Genomic DNA, 23,132 nt, shown 5'->3' with positions numbered 1-23,132 from the left:
AAATCGCTTGTGCAGACATTTAGACGACTGCCGAATAAAAAATTTCAACAGGCAAAGATGGAAATTCAAAAAGTTTCGTTTCATTTAGAATTTAATACAGATTAGGCACATGCTCAAAATATACTGGTTTGTGGTACTTTTTATGTGTTACAAATATATTTGAAAGTTAGATGGGGGGGGCACACAATGACGCAACAAGATATGCAACTTCAACCTCGATATATTAGTAATGTTTATTGAGTAATGGTGTATAATGATGTGATCACCTTCAAACTTGGTCATTTTGCCATCCAACAGCTCCTTGACCACTAAAAAAATCCGTGTATGATTCCCGTGTAGCAATCGCTCTGGAAGTTGCACGACCCCCAATCTGGGACGAACCTCTCACTCCCTCTCCGCCTGCACTCTTTCTGACTGAGTTTCTCCCTTCCGCAAGAAGCTATGGAGACAACAGGTGGCCTTCACCACCCCATCTGCATTTGTAGGCTGAACAGGCATTACCCTCCATTGGTTGGAAAGTATTCCAAACACACTCTCTACCATTCGGCGAGCCCTTGACAACCTGTAGTTGTATATTTTCTGTTTCGAGTTTAGGTTGTTCCCACCATATGGTCGCATAATATTCTCTTTTAGAGGGAATGCCTCGTCAGCTTCAAATACAAATGGGGTGCATTCTCCATCACTCGTCCTTCCCAATGGCCTGGCAAAACAAAGCATGTCATGAGATGACTTCAGATATAAATTTTTTAATGTTACTATGGATTGTAGTGGCTTTACTATGGATTCCCACTTATTTCAATGTTAGAAATAACATTTTTTTTGTAAATATTCGACTGTCAGCCTACCTAGGATTAGGAAGATTGAGGGTACCATTGGTCAATCTTCTGCCAAAACAGGAGTCTGCAAATATCCCACCATCACTGCTCCTCCCATATCCTCGGACATCGACTGCCACGAATTTATAACTGTCAAAAGATAACATTATGAGCATTTGCCAATGATTCAAAAAAATCAATAACAATTCATAATTTGCTTATTCTCACTTTGCATCCACCACAGCAGCCATCAACACAATGCTGTGCGTCTTCTCATAATTGAAGAACATGGATCCCGAATTGTTTGGGGCTTGAATGATGACATGTTTGCCATCAATGGCCCCTAAACAATTCGGGAATTCGCACCTCGCTTCAAACTCATTCCCAATTTTTGTCCATGCATCTTGGGTGGATGGGCATTTCAAAACCATTGGTTGCAGTGTGTCCCAAACGGCTCTATAAAATGTCAATATATATAAAATTATGACAAAATCGATAACAATAAAAAGAAAATGTCATAATATCAAGATTGGGATTTATCAAAAATACAAAAGCTCAATATTTTATTTGAAAATCATACTTGCATGTCTCTGGAACAATGAGGGAAACAGTGGAAATTCCCAAACGATAGCTGTTGGCAATGGTACGGTAGGAGTCCCCAGTTGCCAAGAATCTAAAAGTGACAAAAACATATTAATGAAAAAAGTCACAAAATCTAATTCCACAACATGGAAAAAAAATAGACAAACCCTAATCAAATCATTAACTTGCCTCAATGTCACAGCCAAACGCTCTGCAGCGGAAATTGGCTTTCTGTAGGTGGTTGTTAATTTTTGTATTTTTGGCCCAACAATCTCAAATAGCTCATCAAACTGCTTTGTCGACATTCTAAAATATTCTTTAAACTAAGTCGGACGCTGCAACCGCGACTCCTGGACCAGAGCATGGAATTCACCTGTTTTTGTTAAGAAAAAATTATAATTAAGGCAATCAGAATGTGTCAAATATTAACTGAATACAAAGAAATGGTGAAAATCCTTCTAATACCTGCTTTATTCACATTTAGATTTAGTTATAATTTCAATTTGTTAGTAAAAACATCTATGCAAATTGGATAAAATATTATAAAAAAAAAAAAAGTTCACACAAACCAATAACACATAAAGAAAGGAAGAGTACACGTACCATGGCAGAAAATAACACAAAAGAACTAGACATCTTCTCGACAAATACATGAAATATTAGCTCACTCCTGTTGAAAAAATTTAAAAAGCAATTTTCTGTCATAATCACATATACATAAAGTACAGCAATCAATACACAGTACGACAATTAACAGGCAGACAAACATAAAAAATCCAAATCACTTACCAAATGTCTATTTAGAATATTGCTACTGTGCTTCCTGGGGCAGCATGAATTTAAATAGAAAATATGTCACTTTACTTACCGTATTTGCTCGTTTAATAGCCCGGGCGCTTTTTTTTAAACATACTCACTAACCAATCAAGACCGGGCGTTAAAACCTCAATTTTCGGTATGTATCGTTCGGTACCAGACCTTACGAGCTTGTTCAAAGACTCACCGGCTTGCTCTCGCTTTCTCAGGATTGGATGCACCCACCATCGCCGTGAATTTTGTGTACCCCTTACCGGTATTGCTTTCTTTTTCACGGCGGCGCTTTGCCCACAGCATAACTCCAAGTTTTTGCTGATTTGATATACTCAGATGACTCATGTTGCAGTTTAAACAAGGCTGAATTGATTAAGGATATTTTAAAGACAAATCTAAAAATAAATATCACATGTCAGCATGTGAATACACAGCATACGGTGCCGGTACCGCTACAGACCTGCAGTACTGGTACGGTAATGATACGCCGTACCGGTACGATCCCTTTTAGTTTGTGCGCATAATCTAGTCTACTGTACACAAAGTAGGAACCACATACCGAACGGTACCTGCACTCTGGTTGTATGGGTACGGTAAACTTACAACGTTGTACACATACAGCTGTGCAATGAGTACCGTACTGTCGAACCATCACAAACCGAAGTCATACGGCGAGAGCGCCAAATCAGAATTCAAAAAAGGCGACCAACGCAGCGTCAACGCAAAAAGAATTCTCTTCTAAGAACGCACTGCGTTGACGCAAATCCGTTAACGCAGCAACGCACGATTAAGTTAAACAAACAAGGTTTGAAGGTGCGTCAACGCAATAGTGTGAACATATGTGAACGGGCCCCAAGGCACGCGTACTTAAACAATTAAAATATAACGCAGTGGTGTGAACAGATGTGAATGGGCACATAGGGCAGTACGATACCGAACAATGTACTTGCGTACTTCATTGATAAGCCTGATGAAATTTGTTCAATGTTTTGGACAATATTAATCTGAATAATTTAAACATTGCTTTGGGATATATTAATACTTTGGATCAGATCGAGAAAATCTCGGTATATTATTTAAAAATCCATTGCTACCAAAAATCGAGAGGCAGAATGATCAGTTCAACCACCAAAAAGATTATTAAATTGGCCTTCGCAAAGCAATGAAAGCAAAATTGGGTGGTCAGAAGCCCTAATCTTTTTTTTCTACTTGTGGTCTCTAATTTTTTATTCTATTGGCCCAATTAGATTTCATACCGTAAACCCCTGATGTATATACATACATACATCTTTGAAAGATATAGGTGTATAGGTTGTGGCAATGTTCCATTTGAAACCTAAAAAAGTTTTGTGCGTATTATTAATGAAGATAGTATAAAAATTGGATCCGAAGTCGTCAAACTCAAATGTGCATATCGGTAGGTCTCAGGATACTGCTTTACCACCATTATACTCGGACAAGTCTGTGACATTTTAGACTGGTTCCACTCCAATTCTTGGTCGAAGTCGCAAACCTTATAAAAAGCATGGCGCCAAACAAACATTTTATCAGTTCTACGAGTAACATGTCCACCCAATCGCATAAACGGAGTTTTAGTCAACAAATCGTCATTACTTCAGCAAGATCAAGGCTTGGGTTGTTAACTGCAGAGCACAAAGAGTTCGTGTTTCCCTCATTCAAAGGTTTCCAGAAATACGTTGAAAGTTTTGCCACACGAGATGAAACTTAGATTAATAATTTACCACGCTGTCATCTTATGAGTTTAACAAAAAAATGGACCACATAACAAAGTCAGGTGGGTTTTCGATTGTACTGTGTTGTTTATTGCGACTTCAAAGAGCCTGCATTAGAGTGGGTATCAAAACCACAACACTGCAAAATATCTCCTGAATGTTCATCCGAATGCAATGTTCAATATTCTGTCTCGTGTTCGGGGTGGTGGAGCAAGTGACAAGCACATTTTTTTTTTAATTTATCAGAACTCGAGGAATAGGTAATGGCTGAAAGAGAAGTATCTTACCAGAGATGAGCTTTCCATTTGCCACGCAGATCTCCTGATGAATTCAGGAAAACAAGGAAAGGAATAAATGCCGATAAGTGATGTTTGAGCAACGAAAATATATAGAAAATGGGCGCACTGAGTTTTCAGAAATCCATAGAATGTCTGAAAATCAAAATCTCGCAGTCTGAAATACCTATCAGACTATTCACACAATAACACGGTGGTTCACATATTACAGCAGATATGAGTTGAGAGCCGCAAAATTAGGTCGCATTGAGATGGTTCAAATCTGTCACAACAGCAAATTTTTTCTATCCATTTTATTTGTCATAAGCTGAATTATTGATTCTCATTTATCACATAAATCTCTTAGATTAGAAGGAAGGAACGAACAAAGGATGTTACAGCGACGAAAAATATAGCAAATAGGCGTACTGTGATAGAGCGAACAGCAATGGGAGCGCCTGAACAAGAATTAAAATCTTGCGGTATCAAATACCCATCAGACGATTATGGTAGTTTGCGCAGCTATCTGCAACGTGATACCGCCCATCTATTCTTAGATGGCCTAACATATTGCCTTCAATAATATTGTTTTGAAATTGTTTTATTACTTCTCTTTTAGTACAAATCCAATATATAGAACAGCGTTTCTCAAACTCTGTTCCGTGAGCTTCATCGGATCGTTCCGCAGAACGGATCAAAATTGCGACTAAATTGGTCGCCATGGCGATCTCGGCCATACTTCGGCGACACTGGGTTGTCAATTTGTCACACAATTGGCGACAAACAGGCCTCGTGCTAGTCCGGGAAGCATGGCGTCCCATTTTAAATTTATTTTCAGGAAGTCCCCTAATGTGCGCTACGAACCTGAAAGATAAACGGCCTCGTCTCGCGGCCTATATAGAAACGATGTAATGGATAAAACACGATTAACTCAGGTAATGTGATTACTTCACTGGAGACTCGAAAATTATGTAACTCGGATTACCACGAATCCTTATTGAGGGTGAGGTAAACAAACAATGTCCAGGGATACCACTACTTTATTTTGATTCAATGTCCATATGTATACATACAATTTGAAGTGAAAAAATTCTTTTCTCAAATCTGGATTTATTTGCCCTTGTATCATAATAAGTTTTGTCACTAGTTGTGCTCAATTCCAACAACAGCTTCGTGACATTCAAAATGTAAAAGCAATACCCCACTATAAACAAATGACTAATATAGTTTTTTATTGTTCATCTTTAATTAACAGTTTGTAATACTTTATAGGGTGTCACTTCTAGATGACCTCTTGAGTTATTCTGTGACTCTCTTCATCCGTGAATAACAATCTTTTGCTTCTGTATCGTAATGTGATTTTAATTTTCACTGATGAATAAATAAAACTTACCTGTCTCTTTGCAATGCCGATCCTATGGTTACCTTACTTGACGGTCGGAGTTGTATTTTAGTATGTTTTAGACTGAAACGTTTCAAACAGCCATTTTCAAAATAGTTATGAAATTTTAAAATGCGCCTACAACCTTATACCGTTCTATGGCCTATCGCGTTTTATCCACGAAGAGATTAGCCTAGAAATCGCGTGACAAAATTGTTCATGCAAGCAAATCAAAAAAATTTTCTCATTAGATGCACACAGAATATTGATCATAAACTAGCACTTGGTCGATGATATAATATACCTTCTATAATATACTGGTAACTCCCATTCGTCATCGCGTGGCAATCTAATAAAAATCAAACAAGAAATGACCGAACATATATCAACATAGAACAATTACACAAGATATATTCTCTTTATGCAAGATATATTCGAATCATCCTGGGCTAACTTCTCTTCATGAACTCTGATGAAATAATCATAACATGTGGATGAGACACAGTGCCGTAGCATCCGCGGCCGCGGGGGGACCCACAGTGCAGCGAGGCCCCAAGCGGTTAGAATTTATAAATTTAAGCCGCGAAACCAAAAACTGCATTGCAAAACCAGTAATGCACATCTCATAATGTTGATGTTAGTTTTGCTCAGATCGTTGTGTTACGTAACAATGACTGGGAGTCGTCGATTTTCGACTTAGTGTGGTTTGATCGCACCGGCACAAATACGAAGGCTGTCAGAATGGGTGACCGTACATTTGAACCCATGTACATTTGAACCCATGCTTATATCCACGGGTTCAATCTATATGCGGGTGCTAAAACCCATGGGTTAGGGTTAGTATGGGTTCAACTATCCGTGAAACAAAAAAAATTCCATAGGTGCAATAGCATACAGGTGCAATTGTCATGGGTTCAAATGTACGTGGGTTCAAATGTAATGGAACCGTCAGAATGATGTCGAAAGCAAAACCCCCCAGTGGCGCACATAAACGCAGAAGAGGAAGAACGTATGAAAAAATTGTAGTAACGAATATAACAAGATATTCAAACCAAAATTAAATGAGTTTGCTAACGCGAAAGCGTAAATTTTAGGCTACCATTGCCTTTTTATACCGACATGTTATGCTTTTCGACGAAATAAAAAAAATTGTTGTCTTAGCTTATGTCCGATAGTGTTTAGGGTCATTTCCACGAAATATTTTTGCGGGGGGGCCCACGAGAGTTCTGCTACGCCACTGATGAGACAGTTTATAATTACAGATAGATGTACCGGTACGATGTTTCAGTCTATCAAATATTCTTATCAGGAAAACGAAGATGAAGTGGATATACACGATTCACTCGGGTTACCGCACTTGGAGACCCGAAAATTATGTAATTTGAACTTCACGAATTAATATTGAGGGTATCTTGTACAACAATGTAGGCTACACATATTGCTCAACATTTTCTCTGGCAATTTTTAAATTTCCATCTAAATAAGCCTAGAGATCAAAATTGTCTTTGTAATCTTATTACGGGTCTACGGAATAAAACTAACAGTCGGTTACTTTTAATTTAGCATAATATACACTATATTGGAAGTATGGAGAAACACCATCCATCGCCTGACACTTTGATAGGTCACCGATACTTGAAGAAAATAATTAACACAAGAGAATACGATACCTCTCAATGCCAGATTTTTTAAAATCACGCTGGACCAACTTATAGTTTTATAACAGAACCACGTCTTCGAGCCGGAAGATTTTCTTCTATGTTGCTCTCAAACTATGATTGCTATTATACAGTATTACGTTCACGACTGTCTTACTTTGCTATTCGAACGTGAGTGTCGGCTAAATTGAAAACTTTTGTTTCGTCTCAGTGCCGAACGATATTTCTTGGTAGTCTGATTTGGTGCTCCATTAATATTTGTAATTTGTCTTCGTCTAAACAAATATTAATAATTCAATATAGGACTAAATAGTATTTATCTTTTTCAAATAATTTGGCCTCCACATTAATTGGTAATGTTTTTTAAAGGCCTGAATAGCTATTTTGTCTGTGTGTAGGTAATGAGAGTATTTATGGGAAATATCGATAAGTTATAATTTTGACTCCCCAAACAATGTTTCTTGAATGTGCTACCGGTTATCAAATCATAATCAACTTTATTAAAGTTACTAGGCACTCTTTAGTTTGTCCTTTTTGATCGATTCAGATTTTTTCATCGTTCTTTGTTAAAATTAGTGTGAGCCGCAAGGCTAATTTTATTAATTCTTTTCGTCAAACAAAGCCGAATTCGATTCTGATTTTTTTGTTTTGATGCCAAACGATGATTCATGAAGATCCGAAAAATGGTTAATTCTGACTAATATTTGAACCGGAATTTTTTAATTTGCTTTGATGAGTAACAATGCCGTTTTAAAGGTCAGTTTGGTTATTCAACCGCGATTCGGTAATTTTATCCTTTGTCTTGATGCCAAACGCTGTATCTTGGAGGTGTGACAGATTTTTTGAACCGCTGTCAGGCAATCATTCCTTTTGGTTTATCTATCTGTGCATTTATTCGATAAGTGTTAACAACGTTGACTTCTGGCAAATTTTTGAATCGTGATTCGATGATTCTAACTTTTGATTTTGTCTCGATGCCAAACGATGATTCTTGAAATCTGACAGACTACTAATTCGGTACAATTCAGAAGCAAGCTCAGAAGACATTTTTTTTTAGCTGTGGTAGAAGCGAAAGAAGGAACTGTTTGTCTGGGTCATCTAAAAATACAAATACGTAGTTGGGATTTATGACCACATTCAATAATAGATTACCACATTGCTTATTTATATCAGCATGCTATGCATACGCTCTTTTAATTCGCCAAAAATACTAATTTAATTTCGATCACATGATGCGTAAAACATGAAATTAAGTTGATAGTGAAAATGTCGAAAAGTTACCATCCTTATCCTCTTCCAGAATTTTTAAAATCATCATATTGACTTCCTCCTTCCTTATTTGGTGTTTGTGCTACAGAAATCTCCTTCGATGACCCAGCCACTTCTACCACAAGCTGATAAAGATCGAGATTTGACAACATTCTGAATAGAAAAAAACTGAAACATCTTTAAATTAATAAAGAATTTATACCATACCAACTGATCATTTCCAAACATAGGTTCGATATGTCATTAAAATAGACACACAATTTTTATAATAGTAAGATATCACAGATAAGATAAGTTCATTTCGACTCCATAATCAGAATAAGAGAAGATAAAATAAAAATGATTGATAAAAACAAATAAATTTCCTCTCGTATCAATTTTATTCAAAATAACTTACGTTCGATGTTGCACGAACGAATCTAAAAACTCATATTGCAGTAAAGATTCCACTTGTTGTTTATTAAAACGCATCCGGATCCTGTACTTTCATTTTTGTTCTCAATTTTGACGAATCTATCTCTCAACGCCTACCACCTCTTTTTTTCCTGTTGTCCTAAATAGTACTGTGTTGTTAGTTGAGCAAAACAAGCATTTTTTGGACAAAGCTATTTCTTGTTAAAATAAATCTAATTTATTCTTCAAAAGACATGACTGTGAAACTATAGCAGTATGAGTAGAGATATCAAAGTTTAAAAAAAATTCAAAATGCAATTGTTGTTCAAACCCATACAACAAAAGACTTGTAGCATCCATCTACAGCGTGTTTGACAGGTTCAAGGGCCGCAACCAGATCTTTGAGAATTTTAATTTCTCCTTCTGTAACAGCAATAGAAACCTAGAGTCCAACAAGCGCCATTATGATACATTTCTCAACTCTAATAAACGTTCTAATCATCTCGAAAAAAATATTCCATCTGGTATTCGAATCCAGAATCAACTTCACCTCCGTCTTAATTTGTTCCTTGGTGTGCTTTTGCAGAATTTCATACTTGATTAGACTTTTACGGAACAACCCATTCCTAAATTAAATCGTAGTGCAGATTTGAGTTCATGTATCTTAAGCTCGTATATGTCACAGTTTAGATATTGTACTGTGTGTTAATCAATCAGAAGGTTCCGGATTTGTTGTTTTGGTGCTCCCGAAGTATGCGAACCAAGATGGCGGACATCGGAACGTAACATGGGTAACAGGTTAGGGTTAGGCGATAATTTTTTTCCAATTTTCCTTATTTTAGTCCTATTATCAGTTCGAAGACTAGCCAAGAGCCTCCCGTAGTATTTATACCTAAAATTATGGCCTAACCCTAACCTAGTACACATTACATTCCGATGTCCGCCATCTTGGTTCGCATACTTCGGGAGCCCCGTTGTTTTATTGTACGACAACTCTTTAACTTAATACAGTGAACGCAGAAAAAACAGGCGGTGTCCAGCCTTCCCAGCAAAAAAAAGAGCGAACCAATTTTCTCTCGCGACTCTTGGCTGGTCGGAGTCTCATAGTAAGCAAACCCGGATAAAATTATTCAAATTAAGGGTCCTTGGAATGAGCATAAAGGTAAATACAAAAAATAAACTCCACGAAAACACACGGATAATAAAATCCGTGACATATATTCGTAAAGAGTAATACATAAAAAAAAAATTTCAGCTTCTCTGTTCATTTCAATCATTTTCTTTGTCTCGCTTTACAGTAATTGAAAAATGTCATGATAATGCTTTTAACAGTTTGCACTGTTTGTGGTAGCTAGTAGTACTAGTACCCTCTTGCTCAAATTCCTGTCTCTCACTGTAGCTAACTCTGCAAGAACTATTTCTAGAGATTCTTAGCATCGTACATGCAGAGATGACTGCCGTGACAGATTTTTCCTGCCTTGACAACAATCTTATGTTTAAACTGCATGTGATTTCTCATACCACCATTGGATCCACCTTTAATAAAAGAAATTTTGTGTTCACACGTTTTGCATTTTGCCCTTTGCAAATTGAAAAAGTAGTTCAACACAGAATTGTCACCCATAAAGCGCTTGAATTCCATTTTAACGATTTTTAAGTTCAATTAGTTAAACATACACGTGACTTAGATAGAATATATTTATTTCGGATGGTATATCTATTGATTCGGTCGGTACACGAAAATGTCAAAAAACATGCACATAACATCCGTTCGTGTACCGAGAATTTTAAAATGCTACACAGATTACATGGAATCCGAAGTGAAATGATATACGATTGTGAAATAAGTCCTTGAAATTCGAACTGGTTTATTCCCTCCATTCCGGAAATATCAGATATTTGTAACCTGCATCGAGATATATCTTTTATTGTTGATTGAAAATTAACTCCATCAAAACTCTTAGGCAAAAAGTTTACTCCAATCTGAACAAAACATTTAGTATTTTATTATGCTCATTGAGATTGGCTCAAAATATCCTATGACCTATAACCTCACCTTCATGACAAACGCTCCGCAGTTGGAACCATCAGTTTGATCAGAATGTTCTATTTTCCCCCTTTTAAAACTTGAAATAGTCTCCTTAATTCCCTTACCTGCAGATATTCACTTGAAATATGAAAATCAGGGTAAATAATGACAAACATAAATTACTGTAATCAAATCTGTCATATTGTTTGAACATTTATTATACCCAACGCTTCTTTCATCATGTTGGCTCTCTTCCAAGTTGCTTCTGACTGAATCCACTAAATATACTATACGCTCAGTAACGTTGATCACCTAACAAATACAATTTCAAATAACTTTCAAGTAGATAATCAAGAGAATGAAAAGCGAAGTTGGCAATACCAAAAGTTCCAATGATTATTATTGACATTCCATAGACCGACTACAACTTCATAGTCCGAAAATGATACCTGAAAATAAATGGGGATCATTTATAAACTTGGGATAATTCTGAGCAAAAACCTTCATCACAAAAGAGCTCAAACGTACATCAAATACTGCAACTTTGTTGATTAGCTTTAATTTATCTACCAAAGTTTGCCAAAGAAATAAGAGACATTTGAAAGCAATTGACGGGAAAGAACAGGGGTATTTCTTTCCATATTTTTTGTCAAAAATGAATATATTAGGTAGACTTTCTTCATTCATTTTGCCACCACTATTGATAAGTATATTTCGATTGCCTACAACGATGGGAATTCTTTTTTTATTTAGTAAAATCATACGCAACTATGGAGTCTACATTGAAGTGATGCATGTGCTTATCATTTAATTTGTAAGGATCAGTCCTCAATTAGTATATTCTATGCAATTATATTGAGCAAGAAAGTTGAAAATAACATTTGCCTGGATCGCAAATAGGCAAAAAAAAAAGTGCTAGCCTATTGAATTTTTCTTCATTTTGATATATGAAAATGAACTTACTTCATCCATGATCCAGAACTGAAGTTTTAATGAGATAAATTCTTTCAACCAGATTTTTCGTTCAGCATGTGTTGCAATTATGATTATGATAAACCACTATCTTCTGTCGTGAGTAACCAAATAGCTTTTGTATTCGAGTGTTTCCATATTAACAATTAAAATTGCTACGAAATCACAACTATACGCCAATTAGGGCAGTTGCCACATTGAATGAGGAAATTTGATACTTCGTAACTTTTAAAAAATGGGCACCTCCTGGGTAAATTTGATAGACTACTTTTGCTAAAAGGTAAAAAGAGCCTCTGATATATGAATGGTGGTGAAAAAAAATGATGAAATTTGAAACTTTTCAAATAATAATTTTACGTTTCAAATTCTAATCAGGTGTTGCCCAGAATGTCGTAGACGATTTGACCACTCGAAAATACATATCTGTATTCTGTCGCTGAAAAATATTAGCTCAATTCTTCCTCTGAGTTGCACTGCATTCTCGCACTTGGCCTCCCAATCTTATTCCTTGGCGCTATCGATGAATTTGCTGCGAATGATCCAAATCTAGATACCATAATACCGAAAGCATACTCCATAACCTTCGAGCTCTCTAGAGACGATAGTTGAAAAAAATAAGAGACATTCGTGATCCGAATAATGAACTATTTCGAATACATTCTAAAATATTACTTTCGAATCTTGAATTCCAAATACATTCTAAAAGCAGACATAAAACATTTTTGTGGAAACTGAGCTTTAGTGGAAATATCACATTAAAACCACAGACCCACAGTCTATGTTCACGGCATAATGGGTGATAAAATATTAGCAACTTGTGACACAGTAAATGTATTGAAATTGTACAGTGAAGACCACCACATGCAAAACTTAAGCTTGCAGAAATACAGTATTAAAAAAATTGAACAGAAACAAGGAGTTGTAGCAGAAGTGCAAACGACTATAGCAGGCCTGCACAACTCGATGCAGAACATGGGCCATAACAGCACAGCACTACTTGTCGCGGGCCGCATGCTGTTGTAACTATCACTGTTGCGGTGTAACGTCTTGTTATCGTGAAAAATGTAAAAAAAACGTTACCTTTTTGCCAACATACTAACAACATCTAATTGTTATTTCTAGTACTTTTTGGCCTAAAAAACTTATTAATTGCTTTGTTTCATGAATCTTTTATTAGAGCTAGTAACCGCTTTCAGCTGTTTTTTTTGAAATAGTAACCTTCTCAAGGCAGGGACGAATCATAGCGAATTATCAAATTGTAAGATACATTGCAAGCATTAACAACAAGTCAACAATAAACACAAAATTTCACAAAATACAGTTTAATGTGAAATGTTACACCTTTGGTTTGCAACAAGCTCAGCATAATCCGGCACGGTGCTGGAACTAGATATTTTTAATATATCTTCTAGATACCCATCAGTAATAGAGGAACGTTGTTTGTTCACATATATAAGGGCTCCCAAATGATCTGAAAATTTGCTTTGCCAAAGTAAGTTAATTTTTAAAGCTTTCTTTGTTCACGCACTTGTAAAAGTCTTGCAAACTGCTTTCTCCATGTTTACTTTCGTATACAGATGAAGTCTGCAAATCGATAAGTTCCATTTGTAAACGTGAAGGTGCTTCTTCTGGATTGATTGAAAATGGGTTTTCACAAATTTTTAGATGTAGTTCTCACCTTGAAAAGAGTGAGTCTGTTGTTGAATTTTTCATTGAGGAGTTCGATGTGTTCAGCGTATTAGATTCCTGCTACCAATTGCCTCTCTGGCGAAGTATGCTGTGAGCAGAAAAGAAAATGTATCAACATTCCTTTCAAGTTGACTTTTGAAAAGTCTTAACTTTGCTTTGAAACTGTTTACCGCAGCAAGGAAATCGAAGATCAGTTTTCCTTTTCCTTGAAGCTTAATATTCAGGTCGTTTAAATGTGAGGTAATGTCGCCAAGGAAAAATAAATGCTCATTCCAGGAAGAGTCGTTCAACTCGAAAAATACTTTGGGACTTTGTTTCCAAAAATGTTGTTGTCTCAGTTTTCACAGAAATGAACCGTTTTAGTACATTTGCGCGACATAGCCATCTTACGGCGGTATGATACACTACGTGGCCAAATTCTGCATCAACTTCTTCCAGAAAAAATTTAAATAAGCGGTGTTTTAGTTTTCTAGTTCGGAGGTAGTTAACAATCAAAACAACGACCGACATCACATAATCAAATTTTAAAACCTTGCTGCATAAAACTTGCTGATGAATTATGCAGTGGTGACTGGTGAGTGGTGAGTGATAATCTTTCTTTCAATGTTAGCCTCTAGCAAAGCTGCAGCTCCATTTCTTTTTCCGCACATAGCTGGAGCACCGTCAGTGCACAATCCAACCAATTTTTTGAAATAATTGGATAGCTTTTTGGTAACACAATCTATAATAGCTTTTTAATCTCACTTTTGAACATGGGCAGATTAAAGAAACTGCACTTAACATGCATTTTTTAATGAAGTCTCTTTCAGTAAAACTCTTTCCCGCAACAGCAACTTCCCTTGAAATTTTGAAGCTAACTCTGGTAGCAGTAGCACTATCAATGTTTGGAAGAATAAAAAAAAATTGTTCAGAGCGGAGATCGGTACGTAAACTTTCTGCTTTAGGTCTTTTTTGATTTGCAGTTAGTTTAGCGAGGTTCGGGTGATTGGTTTCAAAATGGCGTCTAAGATTATATTCTTCTGGAACTGAAAACCACGTTTCGGCAAACGAAAAACAGTATTTTCGAGTTTACTACTGTAAATACGGTAAGTATTTATTTGTCAATCTGAGTTAAACACTCTGCTCTCAGTTTCAATCTTTCTTTTCTTGTTTTCAGTTATTGGAACACTGCGATATGCTACACAACAAACTAACTGCTGTCAAATAAACTGAAAGCGAAAATGCTTGTCAAACCACCAATTGTTCATCACAATGGACTAATCGAGATTCCTTGGTCAAACACGCACGCACCGTAGACTCCCGTTTTACGCACATTTACACAATTGTATAAAACTATAAGACACTCACATCACAAATACATATTGCTAGAAAGCGAATTTCTTTAGCTTTAATAACATCACATGAAACCAGTTAGAGAGCCGCAATAAAAGGCTTCGCGGGCCGTATGTTGTGCAGGCTTGGACTATAGCTTTGCATTGTTGCAAAAAAGAAATGTGAACCAGTTAAGGCCGGTATACACGGCAGTAGTATAAAGGTGCGTTTACACTGGATGCGTCGCGACGCGTTGCGAAGTGCGCTCGAGATCGCTCTCCATTGTTTCAAGTTACGCAGTTCACACTGAAAGCGCGGCACCTAACGACGACGCGCGGTGCCGCTGCTGATTCTCTCGCTGAGCGTTTTTCGGCGCGACTGACCTTCGAATTCCACGTGCTTTTTTGCGGCGGTGTCGGCTGCTTCCCGTGGGAAGTGGTTTTACATTCTGCTTAGATCAGAAGGTACCGCATTTTATAACTGCAATATCAAATTAGGTATCGTTTATCGTAATTTATAAGTTAAATATCCAAATTAGGTACCGTTATCTAGGTCAGAATAAAATTGATTGCAAGTACTAGTGAAGGATTGTAGTCTTTACTATTTGCTATACCGGTATGAATTCTAACAACAATTGTATTTTGAATTCATTACAAACTTTGTTTCACAGTCATGTCGTTTGAAGAGCTTTTAATAAATGAGGTGAAATCTAGACCATGTCTGTATGACATGAGTCGTCACGATTATCGTGATGTTAATATCAAATCCAACAATTGGGCGGAGATAGGAGCATTGCTCCATGTTACTGGTTAGTTACTTTTATTATGGCATTGCTGGATTTATCTTGATGGCAAAATCACGTTGTCTAAAATATTTTCAAGTACACCAAATTGAAAATAAAAGCTTGCTTTGCTCAACTAACACCACAATCTGATAATGCTATTTAGGACAGCAGGCAAGAGAGAAGTGGAAGGCGTTGCGAGACAGATTCGTCAAGATGAAAAATAAAAGTACCATGAAGTCAGGGGCACCCGGAGGCGTTTCAACGAATAAATGGCATCTATTTGAACACATGACTTTTTTAGATTCCTTCGTGCAGCATCGAAAGTAAGTTATTTTGCATAAAATCGGCACGAGAGTAAATATTGAGCAGCTGTGATATGTTACTATGATGAAAAGTGTGTGCCTATTTCAATGATATATCTATCACATGTTTTGAAATGATCTGTTCAATTTGGTACAAGTTAAATTCTTTATTAATTTGAAGTTATTTCAGGACCTTTTCTATTTCATATTTCAGAACGTCCTCAAATTTAGAACTTGTCACTCTATCAGCTGTGGTAGAAGGGGAAGAAGTGTCTGGGTCATCTTCTGTCGCACCGACACCAAAAAAAAGGAAGGAAGAAGAAGACATGCGGATTTTGGAAATTCTTGAGGAGGAGAAGGATGGTAATTTTTTTAACCTTTTCGAACATCGTTTTTGTTTCATGTTTTATCTACGGTCACACATGATATGGTGTGATCGAGATTAGTTTATTATGTTGTAGAATTAAAGGAGCGTATGCATAGCATGCTCATATAGACAAGACAGCTACCGTATATACTCGCCTATAGGTCGCAACTTTTTACCTATTTTTTAAAAAAAATATAGGTGTGACCTATCCGCTCGACATACAGACGATTTTACAAAAGTTTGGATATAGGCCATTTCTACAAATCGTAACACGCCGCACGCATCTATTACAGTTGACCTGGTTCTAACCATATAAAATTATGAGCGTCATTAACATATTTTGATTATATTTCGCCCTACAAAAAAACAAAATAGGAAGATACCTATGCAAAAATCTAGGAAAAGGGCTTTTTAAATCCGTAGATTTTCAGTTTGACTTATGTGCGAGTCAAATCAAAATCAAACTTTTTTAACACAAAACTAATAGTGCGACCTATACGGTGGTGCGACCTATAGAGGACTTGCACGGGTCACGTGACCTTGTTACTGGACGGCAATAAAACAAAAACGTCCATTTGGCTCCTGTCAGTTGCAAGTCGGATTATACGTTTCCGTTTTGTTTGGCTGTTGAAAATGGTTATTTCGTATTGTTCCGCTGGCTGTACGTATAGCATAGACAACGAAATGGATCTTCAGCTATATTCCACTGTTTTCAAAAGATCCGGAACGTCGCGCAATGTGGATATCATCTATTGGCAGGACTGCTTGGTGTCAAGTCCAGAAGCCATCTTACTTGTGTTTCACTGTTTGCGGACGGCACTTCGTTGATGGTGAGTCATGATGTGCCGTTATCAATTTTTTTAAATATTCATAAGCTCCCTCATTTCAATGAAAAGCAGATGACAAACTACTGTTATTGATAGGCTTAGGCGTAGGCCTACTTGCAGACTTGACTCGTGTAAGGTATTAATCAATAATTGCCATAAAGTATTGTTTACCTAGTTAGCAGGTAATCTATTAGTAAGTGTGAAAATTTGAATAGATAACTAAAGTTTAACGCCAGTGCTAATGCAAAAAATAACCAGAATTCAATTGAATTCTCTGAGAATACGCTCGCCACCGCAACTCTGATACCCCTGGGAGTTTCACAGGTTCCAATCCCATGCGGGGATAGTTATGTGCGAGAGGATTGCAGCTCTCCTCCCACTAAGGGTGGTTCACACGACCGCTGGTCGATTACGACATCCCCCACCATCATGTCCATGCTTCTAAAACAAATAACTGGCTAACTAATCCCGACATAGAATGGTTATCGTACGATGTTGCACCTTGCAATCTGTCCCCAACCACAGATAAATTCTATCCTACAAACTTGGTAGGCATAGTTGCTTTTTAAATTGAAACAAATCTTCATTAATGGTCAGAAGGTGTTGTCTGATTGTTTTGTTAGTTAGCAGGTAATTTATTACTGATCTGATACACAAACTTGGCACTGTCAAATGATGATTAGTGTTTAATTTATTTTCAGGAAAAAGGGAAGATAACCCATTATCAGCTGCTTACATGTCCCATCGATATTTGAATTTTGCCATCCCCAGAGAGGAAGAGAATAGTTAGAAAAAGGAGGATTTTGAAGAAAGGCAAAAAGGAGGACCATTTCAACAAATCCTGTTAACTTGTATGCGTTGCAATATTAATTCGCAGTTGTTAGCATAAACATTTAATGTGTCTTTCGACTAGACCTACCACACTTTAAAAAAAAGCCGCCAACACCCCTTTTCACTAGAACCATACTGTAAAATATTTGATAGAAATTACCCCCGAGGCATCATATCTTCCATTCGAAAGGGCTGTGGAGGCAGATACATTTTTTACTCTAAATTATGGAATGTTACTTCCAGGTTATCTTATCCTTGCTTATAGATATCTTGAGGTTAGTGAGTCCAACTGACCCATGCATGTCACACTGAAAATTCTCTTGTGTACCCATAAAATAAGGCTGTTGGAGCCTTCAGACCTTGAAAACAGTCGAATCTGAGCACGATGGATTCATGTGAAACACGTAATATGCATTTAGAGGCAAAAATATCCTATCCCGAGCAGCACCGATCCACAACCTCCTGCCTATGGAATCAAAACATTAGACAAATTGGTGTACTGTGCGCATTCACAAATTTTTGCGAATCAAGTGTGCCTTTTGACTAAAGAAAATGTAGCATTGAAATGGTCAATCTCAATATCAACCTAGTATCTGCAGATAAAACCAATTGTTTTTTAAAAATACATTTTTGATGTGCTTTATTTTTCAAATATAATTTATAATTACTGTAAAGTGTGTGATACATTTGGTACCATGAATACTATTTGCAAATTAGCTTGGGCTACACCCCTCTCAAATAAAAGTTTAGACTCTTACGTCGTATCTCGTAATATTCTTTAAACAAAAGGTTGCGGCTAGCCGGCTACCCATCAGAATTTCCTTTCAGATCACAAAGTCGCAATATTATGCCTCGCTTAAGTTTCATTGGCAACTGTATCTGGTTGTAGTATCGGTGTCCAACGTTAGACTGAAACCTACACGACCAGACCCACCGAAACAATTTTTTTTTTCTTGATAGGGTCGTCTTGAAGTTGATTTCGTTAAAGCACAATGGACACTTTATCTCCACCAATCCACAGTAATGACAAGTTACTTTGTCATTACGATAAGCATCAATAAATGGATAGGCCTACTGAGGATGTATTTATCAAGTCACGCAAGCTGAGGTCTTGTGCTACTGTGGTCTTGTTGCAACTTATACTTTGCCATCCATCTATTCCATGGTCGCACCCATATCTGTAAGATAATGGATACAGATAAGAGTTTTCATAAAATCTAACGATCAAGGAGTGTGAAATTTATATCCGTATCCCACCACAGCCACTAGTCGTGAATGAATTTGATTCCGGGTAGCATATCTTTTTTACCAATGACAATAAAAAGACATTTTGAATCAGTTGTACAAGCACCATTAGGATAAGATTTATCTGGGGGGGAGCCAGTTATTTGTTTTCAAAAGCATGGACTTGGATGGTGGGGAATGGTCGTAACCGATCAGCGGTCATGTGAACCACCCTCGGTGGGAGTAGAACTGCAATCCTCTATCACATAACTATCCCCGCATGGGATTGAAACCTGTGAAACTACCAGGATGATCAGAGATGCGGTGGCGAGCGTATTCCTAGATGGCGAATTCAATTGAATTCTGGTTATTTTTTGCATGACCACTGGTGTTAAACTTTAGTTATCTATTCAACCTTCCACACTTAGTAATAGATTACCTGCTAATTAGGGAAACAATACCTTACAGCAATTGATTATTAATTCCTTACTGTCTTACACAAGTCAAGTCTGCAACTGTAAGTAGGCCCACGCCTAGGCCTACTAATAACAGTAGTTGATTATTAGAATAATTCCTTACTGTCTTACACAAGTCAAGTCTGCAACTAGGCCTAGGCCTACTAATAACAGTAGTTGATTATTAATTCCTTACTGTCTTACACAAGTCAAGTCTGCAACTAGGCCCACTGATAACAGTAATTTGTCATCTGCTTTCCATTGAATGAGGGAGCTTGTGAATATTTAAAGAAATTGATAACGGCACACTATCACTCACCATCAACGAAGTGCTGTCCGCAAACAGTGAAACACAAGTAAGATGGCTTCTGGACTTGACACCAAGCAGTTCTGCCAATAGGCAATAGATGATATCCACATTGCGCGACGTTCAGGATCTTTTGAAATCAGTGTAATATTACTGAAGATCCATTTCGTTGTCTATACTATACGTACAGCCAACAGAACAACGAAATAACCATTTTCAACAGCCAAACGAAACGCAAACGTATAATCCGACTTGCAACTGACAGGAGCCAAATGGACGTTTTTGTTTTATTGCCGTCCAGTAACAATGTCACGTGACCCGTGCAAGTCCTCTATAGGCGAGTATATACGGTATGCTCAAATATTTGGCGAAAAAAAATAATAGCCTTCTGGGGAAAAATTTTATCTTTAACCAATGAAAATTTCAAAACAATTGGTCCAGTAACCAAAGAGAAAAGCGATTTCTTCTGAACGTGTCAAAGAAGAACAAGACTAAGTCTAAGAACAACAAAACGTTCACTATGTCCACTACGTGTCCAATAAACACGTAATGGTATAGAATATTGATACTATATATATTTATTTGTAGATGATCCAGACAAATTCTTCCTTCTTTCACTTCTACCACAGCTGAAAAGACTGTCTCCTGAGCGTGCTTCATCAACAAAGATGAAAATCATGCAATTACTCCATGAGGCTGAATTTGAGAAATGATTCAAATTCAATTTCCCACTTAAAAATTAGAAAATAAATTCAAACGTTTTTTTATCTTAATTACAGTACATTACTAAATTTAATTGACTCCGTACAAACTTGAGCAACCTTCTCTAAACAAGAACTCAATTTTCTAAAAAATTTAATGTTTTTTATTGTTAGTTTACCTCAACCATTTTATTATTTGTTCAGGCAGTATGCTTTTTCATTCTGGCTATTTCTCATTACAGCTTCATGGAGTATTTGCATGATTTTCATCATTCTGCTGCTGTTTATTTTCTTTTATCAAGCACAAATTCTTTTTTCAATTACGTTTATTTTCAAATATTCTTTGATGAAAATTATGGATTATTTTCCAAATTGATTACAGCTTGAAATATTTTAGTGTAGCGTGTCAAATGAAAAATCTCTCATTCAGTAATATGTTTTTTCGATGGTAACCACTAAGCTAGATAAAAGGAACTTTTCATGTCCTTCTGACTCTTTGAAATTGCCAGGGGCAAGCTCCATCAACCATGAAATAATTTTTAAAGCTGTCGCGAACAGCCGCCGCCGCTACACTATTTCTGCGACCTTGCCTTTGCAGGGGCAAGTTATCCTCTTGTACCCGCCAACTTCCTCTTGTTATGTTTCCCTCCAGGTCTTCCCTATCCACTTCACCTGCATCTATCAGTGTATGGCGTCTTACATAATTATGCAAACAACATGCTGCCTTCACAACCAACTCTGCGTTTTGTGGCGACACACCCATGGGCCTCCTGAAAACTCTCCACTTCGCACTCATTATACCGAATGCATTTTCTACTACTCGCCTTGCCCTGGATAGCCTGTAGTTGAAAACTTTTTCATCAATTGGCAAATTTCGCCCCGGGTATGGTCTCATCAGGTGCTTCTGTAGTGGGAAGACTTCATCCCCCACTATCACATAGGGAGCCTTTTTTGAGCTGTTAGTAAGTGTTGTTTCATCCGGCAAATTCAGGGCCCCTTCATTCATGAGCTTACCGAGAGCAGAGTGGGAGAAAACACTTCCATCACTCTGCTTTCCGTAAGCTCCCACATCGACAAAAACAAAATTATAATTGGCGTCGACAAGGGCCATTAGCACAATGCTGAAGGTGTGCTTGTAATTGTAATAAAGGGACCCTGAATTCACCGGTGCTTGAATTTGTATATGTTTCCTATCTATGCTCCCTATGCAATGTGGGAAATTCCACTTTTTCTCATACTCTTCAGCGATTTGCTTCCATTTTGTAACTGTTGGCGGGCTTAAATTTTCTTTTTTGAGTGATGTCCAAATTGCCTCACAAGTTTCTGTAACTATGAAACTGTTGATTTCGATGTCCTATATGAATCTGCTATTGTGGTATAAGAATCCCCTGTTGCTAAAAATATGATATATGTTCACTTTTATTTGATGTTATGTTTATTTTGTTTTTAATAGTTCTATGTGGATGTGTTATAATTTGAATATTTTCTTCCACATACATTTTGCTACATGGTTTGAATATACAGTAATTGCTCATCTTAATGTTATTCCAAGCCTCTCTTCAGGAGATATAGGTTCTCGGAAATTAGTCGTGGTTTTAGTTATGTAAGGAGCCACTAGACTCCTCAGGTCATCAAACATACCAGGGTCCAGGCGGTATTGGTTACGAAATGCAACCGTTCTTTCAAGTCTCATTTCTTGGACAAGTCTATGGTACTCACCTGCGTAGGAAGTATTATTAAATGAAAGATAAATGTTTATTCAACTTCAAGCTCTACCGTCTGTTCAATACACAGGTAGATGAAGAAAACAGTATAAGATAGCCTATGATTAATTAATCTTATATTAGTATTTTGAGGAAAGACCACGCAGTTTCATGGGGCGATGATTTGAACTTACCAAGCTCTTTCCTTCTTTTTAATATGGGATGAACCCAATGTTCCCTTTGCTTTTGCTCCGTATTGTTCGCCAAATAAAGGGCGATTGCCAATCTTTTCCTTTTCGAAAATGGCATATTTGTAAATTTTGTAGCGGAGTGGGAAGCAGACGAAATTCTAGCTGAATTTCCCGCGTCAATGTTCCTAAGCAACCGCCTCTAGCGTCCTTGAGTGGTGGAGAAATGACGCGCGCTATGTAAACACCTGCCCCGCGCGACCAAAAGCCGCGCCGCGACGCATCCAGTGTAAACGCACCTTAACTCACCGCACAGCGACTCTTCGCACTGTGCAGTGTGCACGGAACCACAGTTCTGCGCAGTGTACTGTGACGTGAGGTCAGGCGGGAAACGGACTTGTCCTTCGTCTTTTGTATTATTTCTGTTTTGGATATTTTGGGGATCGTTGCAAGATTAATTTTATTAAAATGGGTATCGTATCGCGAAGAAGAATAAGTCGTTTTCGGTCACGGCGCTACAAGCAGT

General features: G+C 37.3%; 1 protein-coding gene and 1 pseudogene across 1 annotated transcript; one reads left to right on the top strand and one right to left on the bottom strand.

Annotated features, from left to right (window-relative positions):
• Positions 1–13,239: 13,239 nt before the first annotated feature.
• LOC144425084 (uncharacterized) overlaps positions 13,240–23,132 on the bottom strand; it is an 80,023-nt pseudogene continuing 70,130 nt past the window's right edge.
• Positions 15,331–16,449, top strand: LOC120327788 (transcription factor Adf-1-like). Its single transcript, XM_039394147.2, has 4 exons — positions 15,331–15,381; positions 15,588–15,725; positions 15,865–16,024; positions 16,218–16,449. The coding sequence occupies exons 2-4, from the start codon at positions 15,590–15,592 to the stop codon at positions 16,447–16,449; spliced, it is 528 nt and encodes a 175-aa protein (XP_039250081.2). The 5' UTR covers positions 15,331–15,381; positions 15,588–15,589.

This window comes from Styela clava, chromosome 7, assembly GCF_964204865.1.
Source record: "Styela clava chromosome 7, kaStyClav1.hap1.2, whole genome shotgun sequence".
NCBI classification, from domain to species: domain Eukaryota; kingdom Metazoa; phylum Chordata; class Ascidiacea; order Stolidobranchia; family Styelidae; genus Styela; species Styela clava.
Note: the sequence above shows the minus strand (reverse complement) of the source record. Positions and strands in the feature narration are given on the sequence as shown.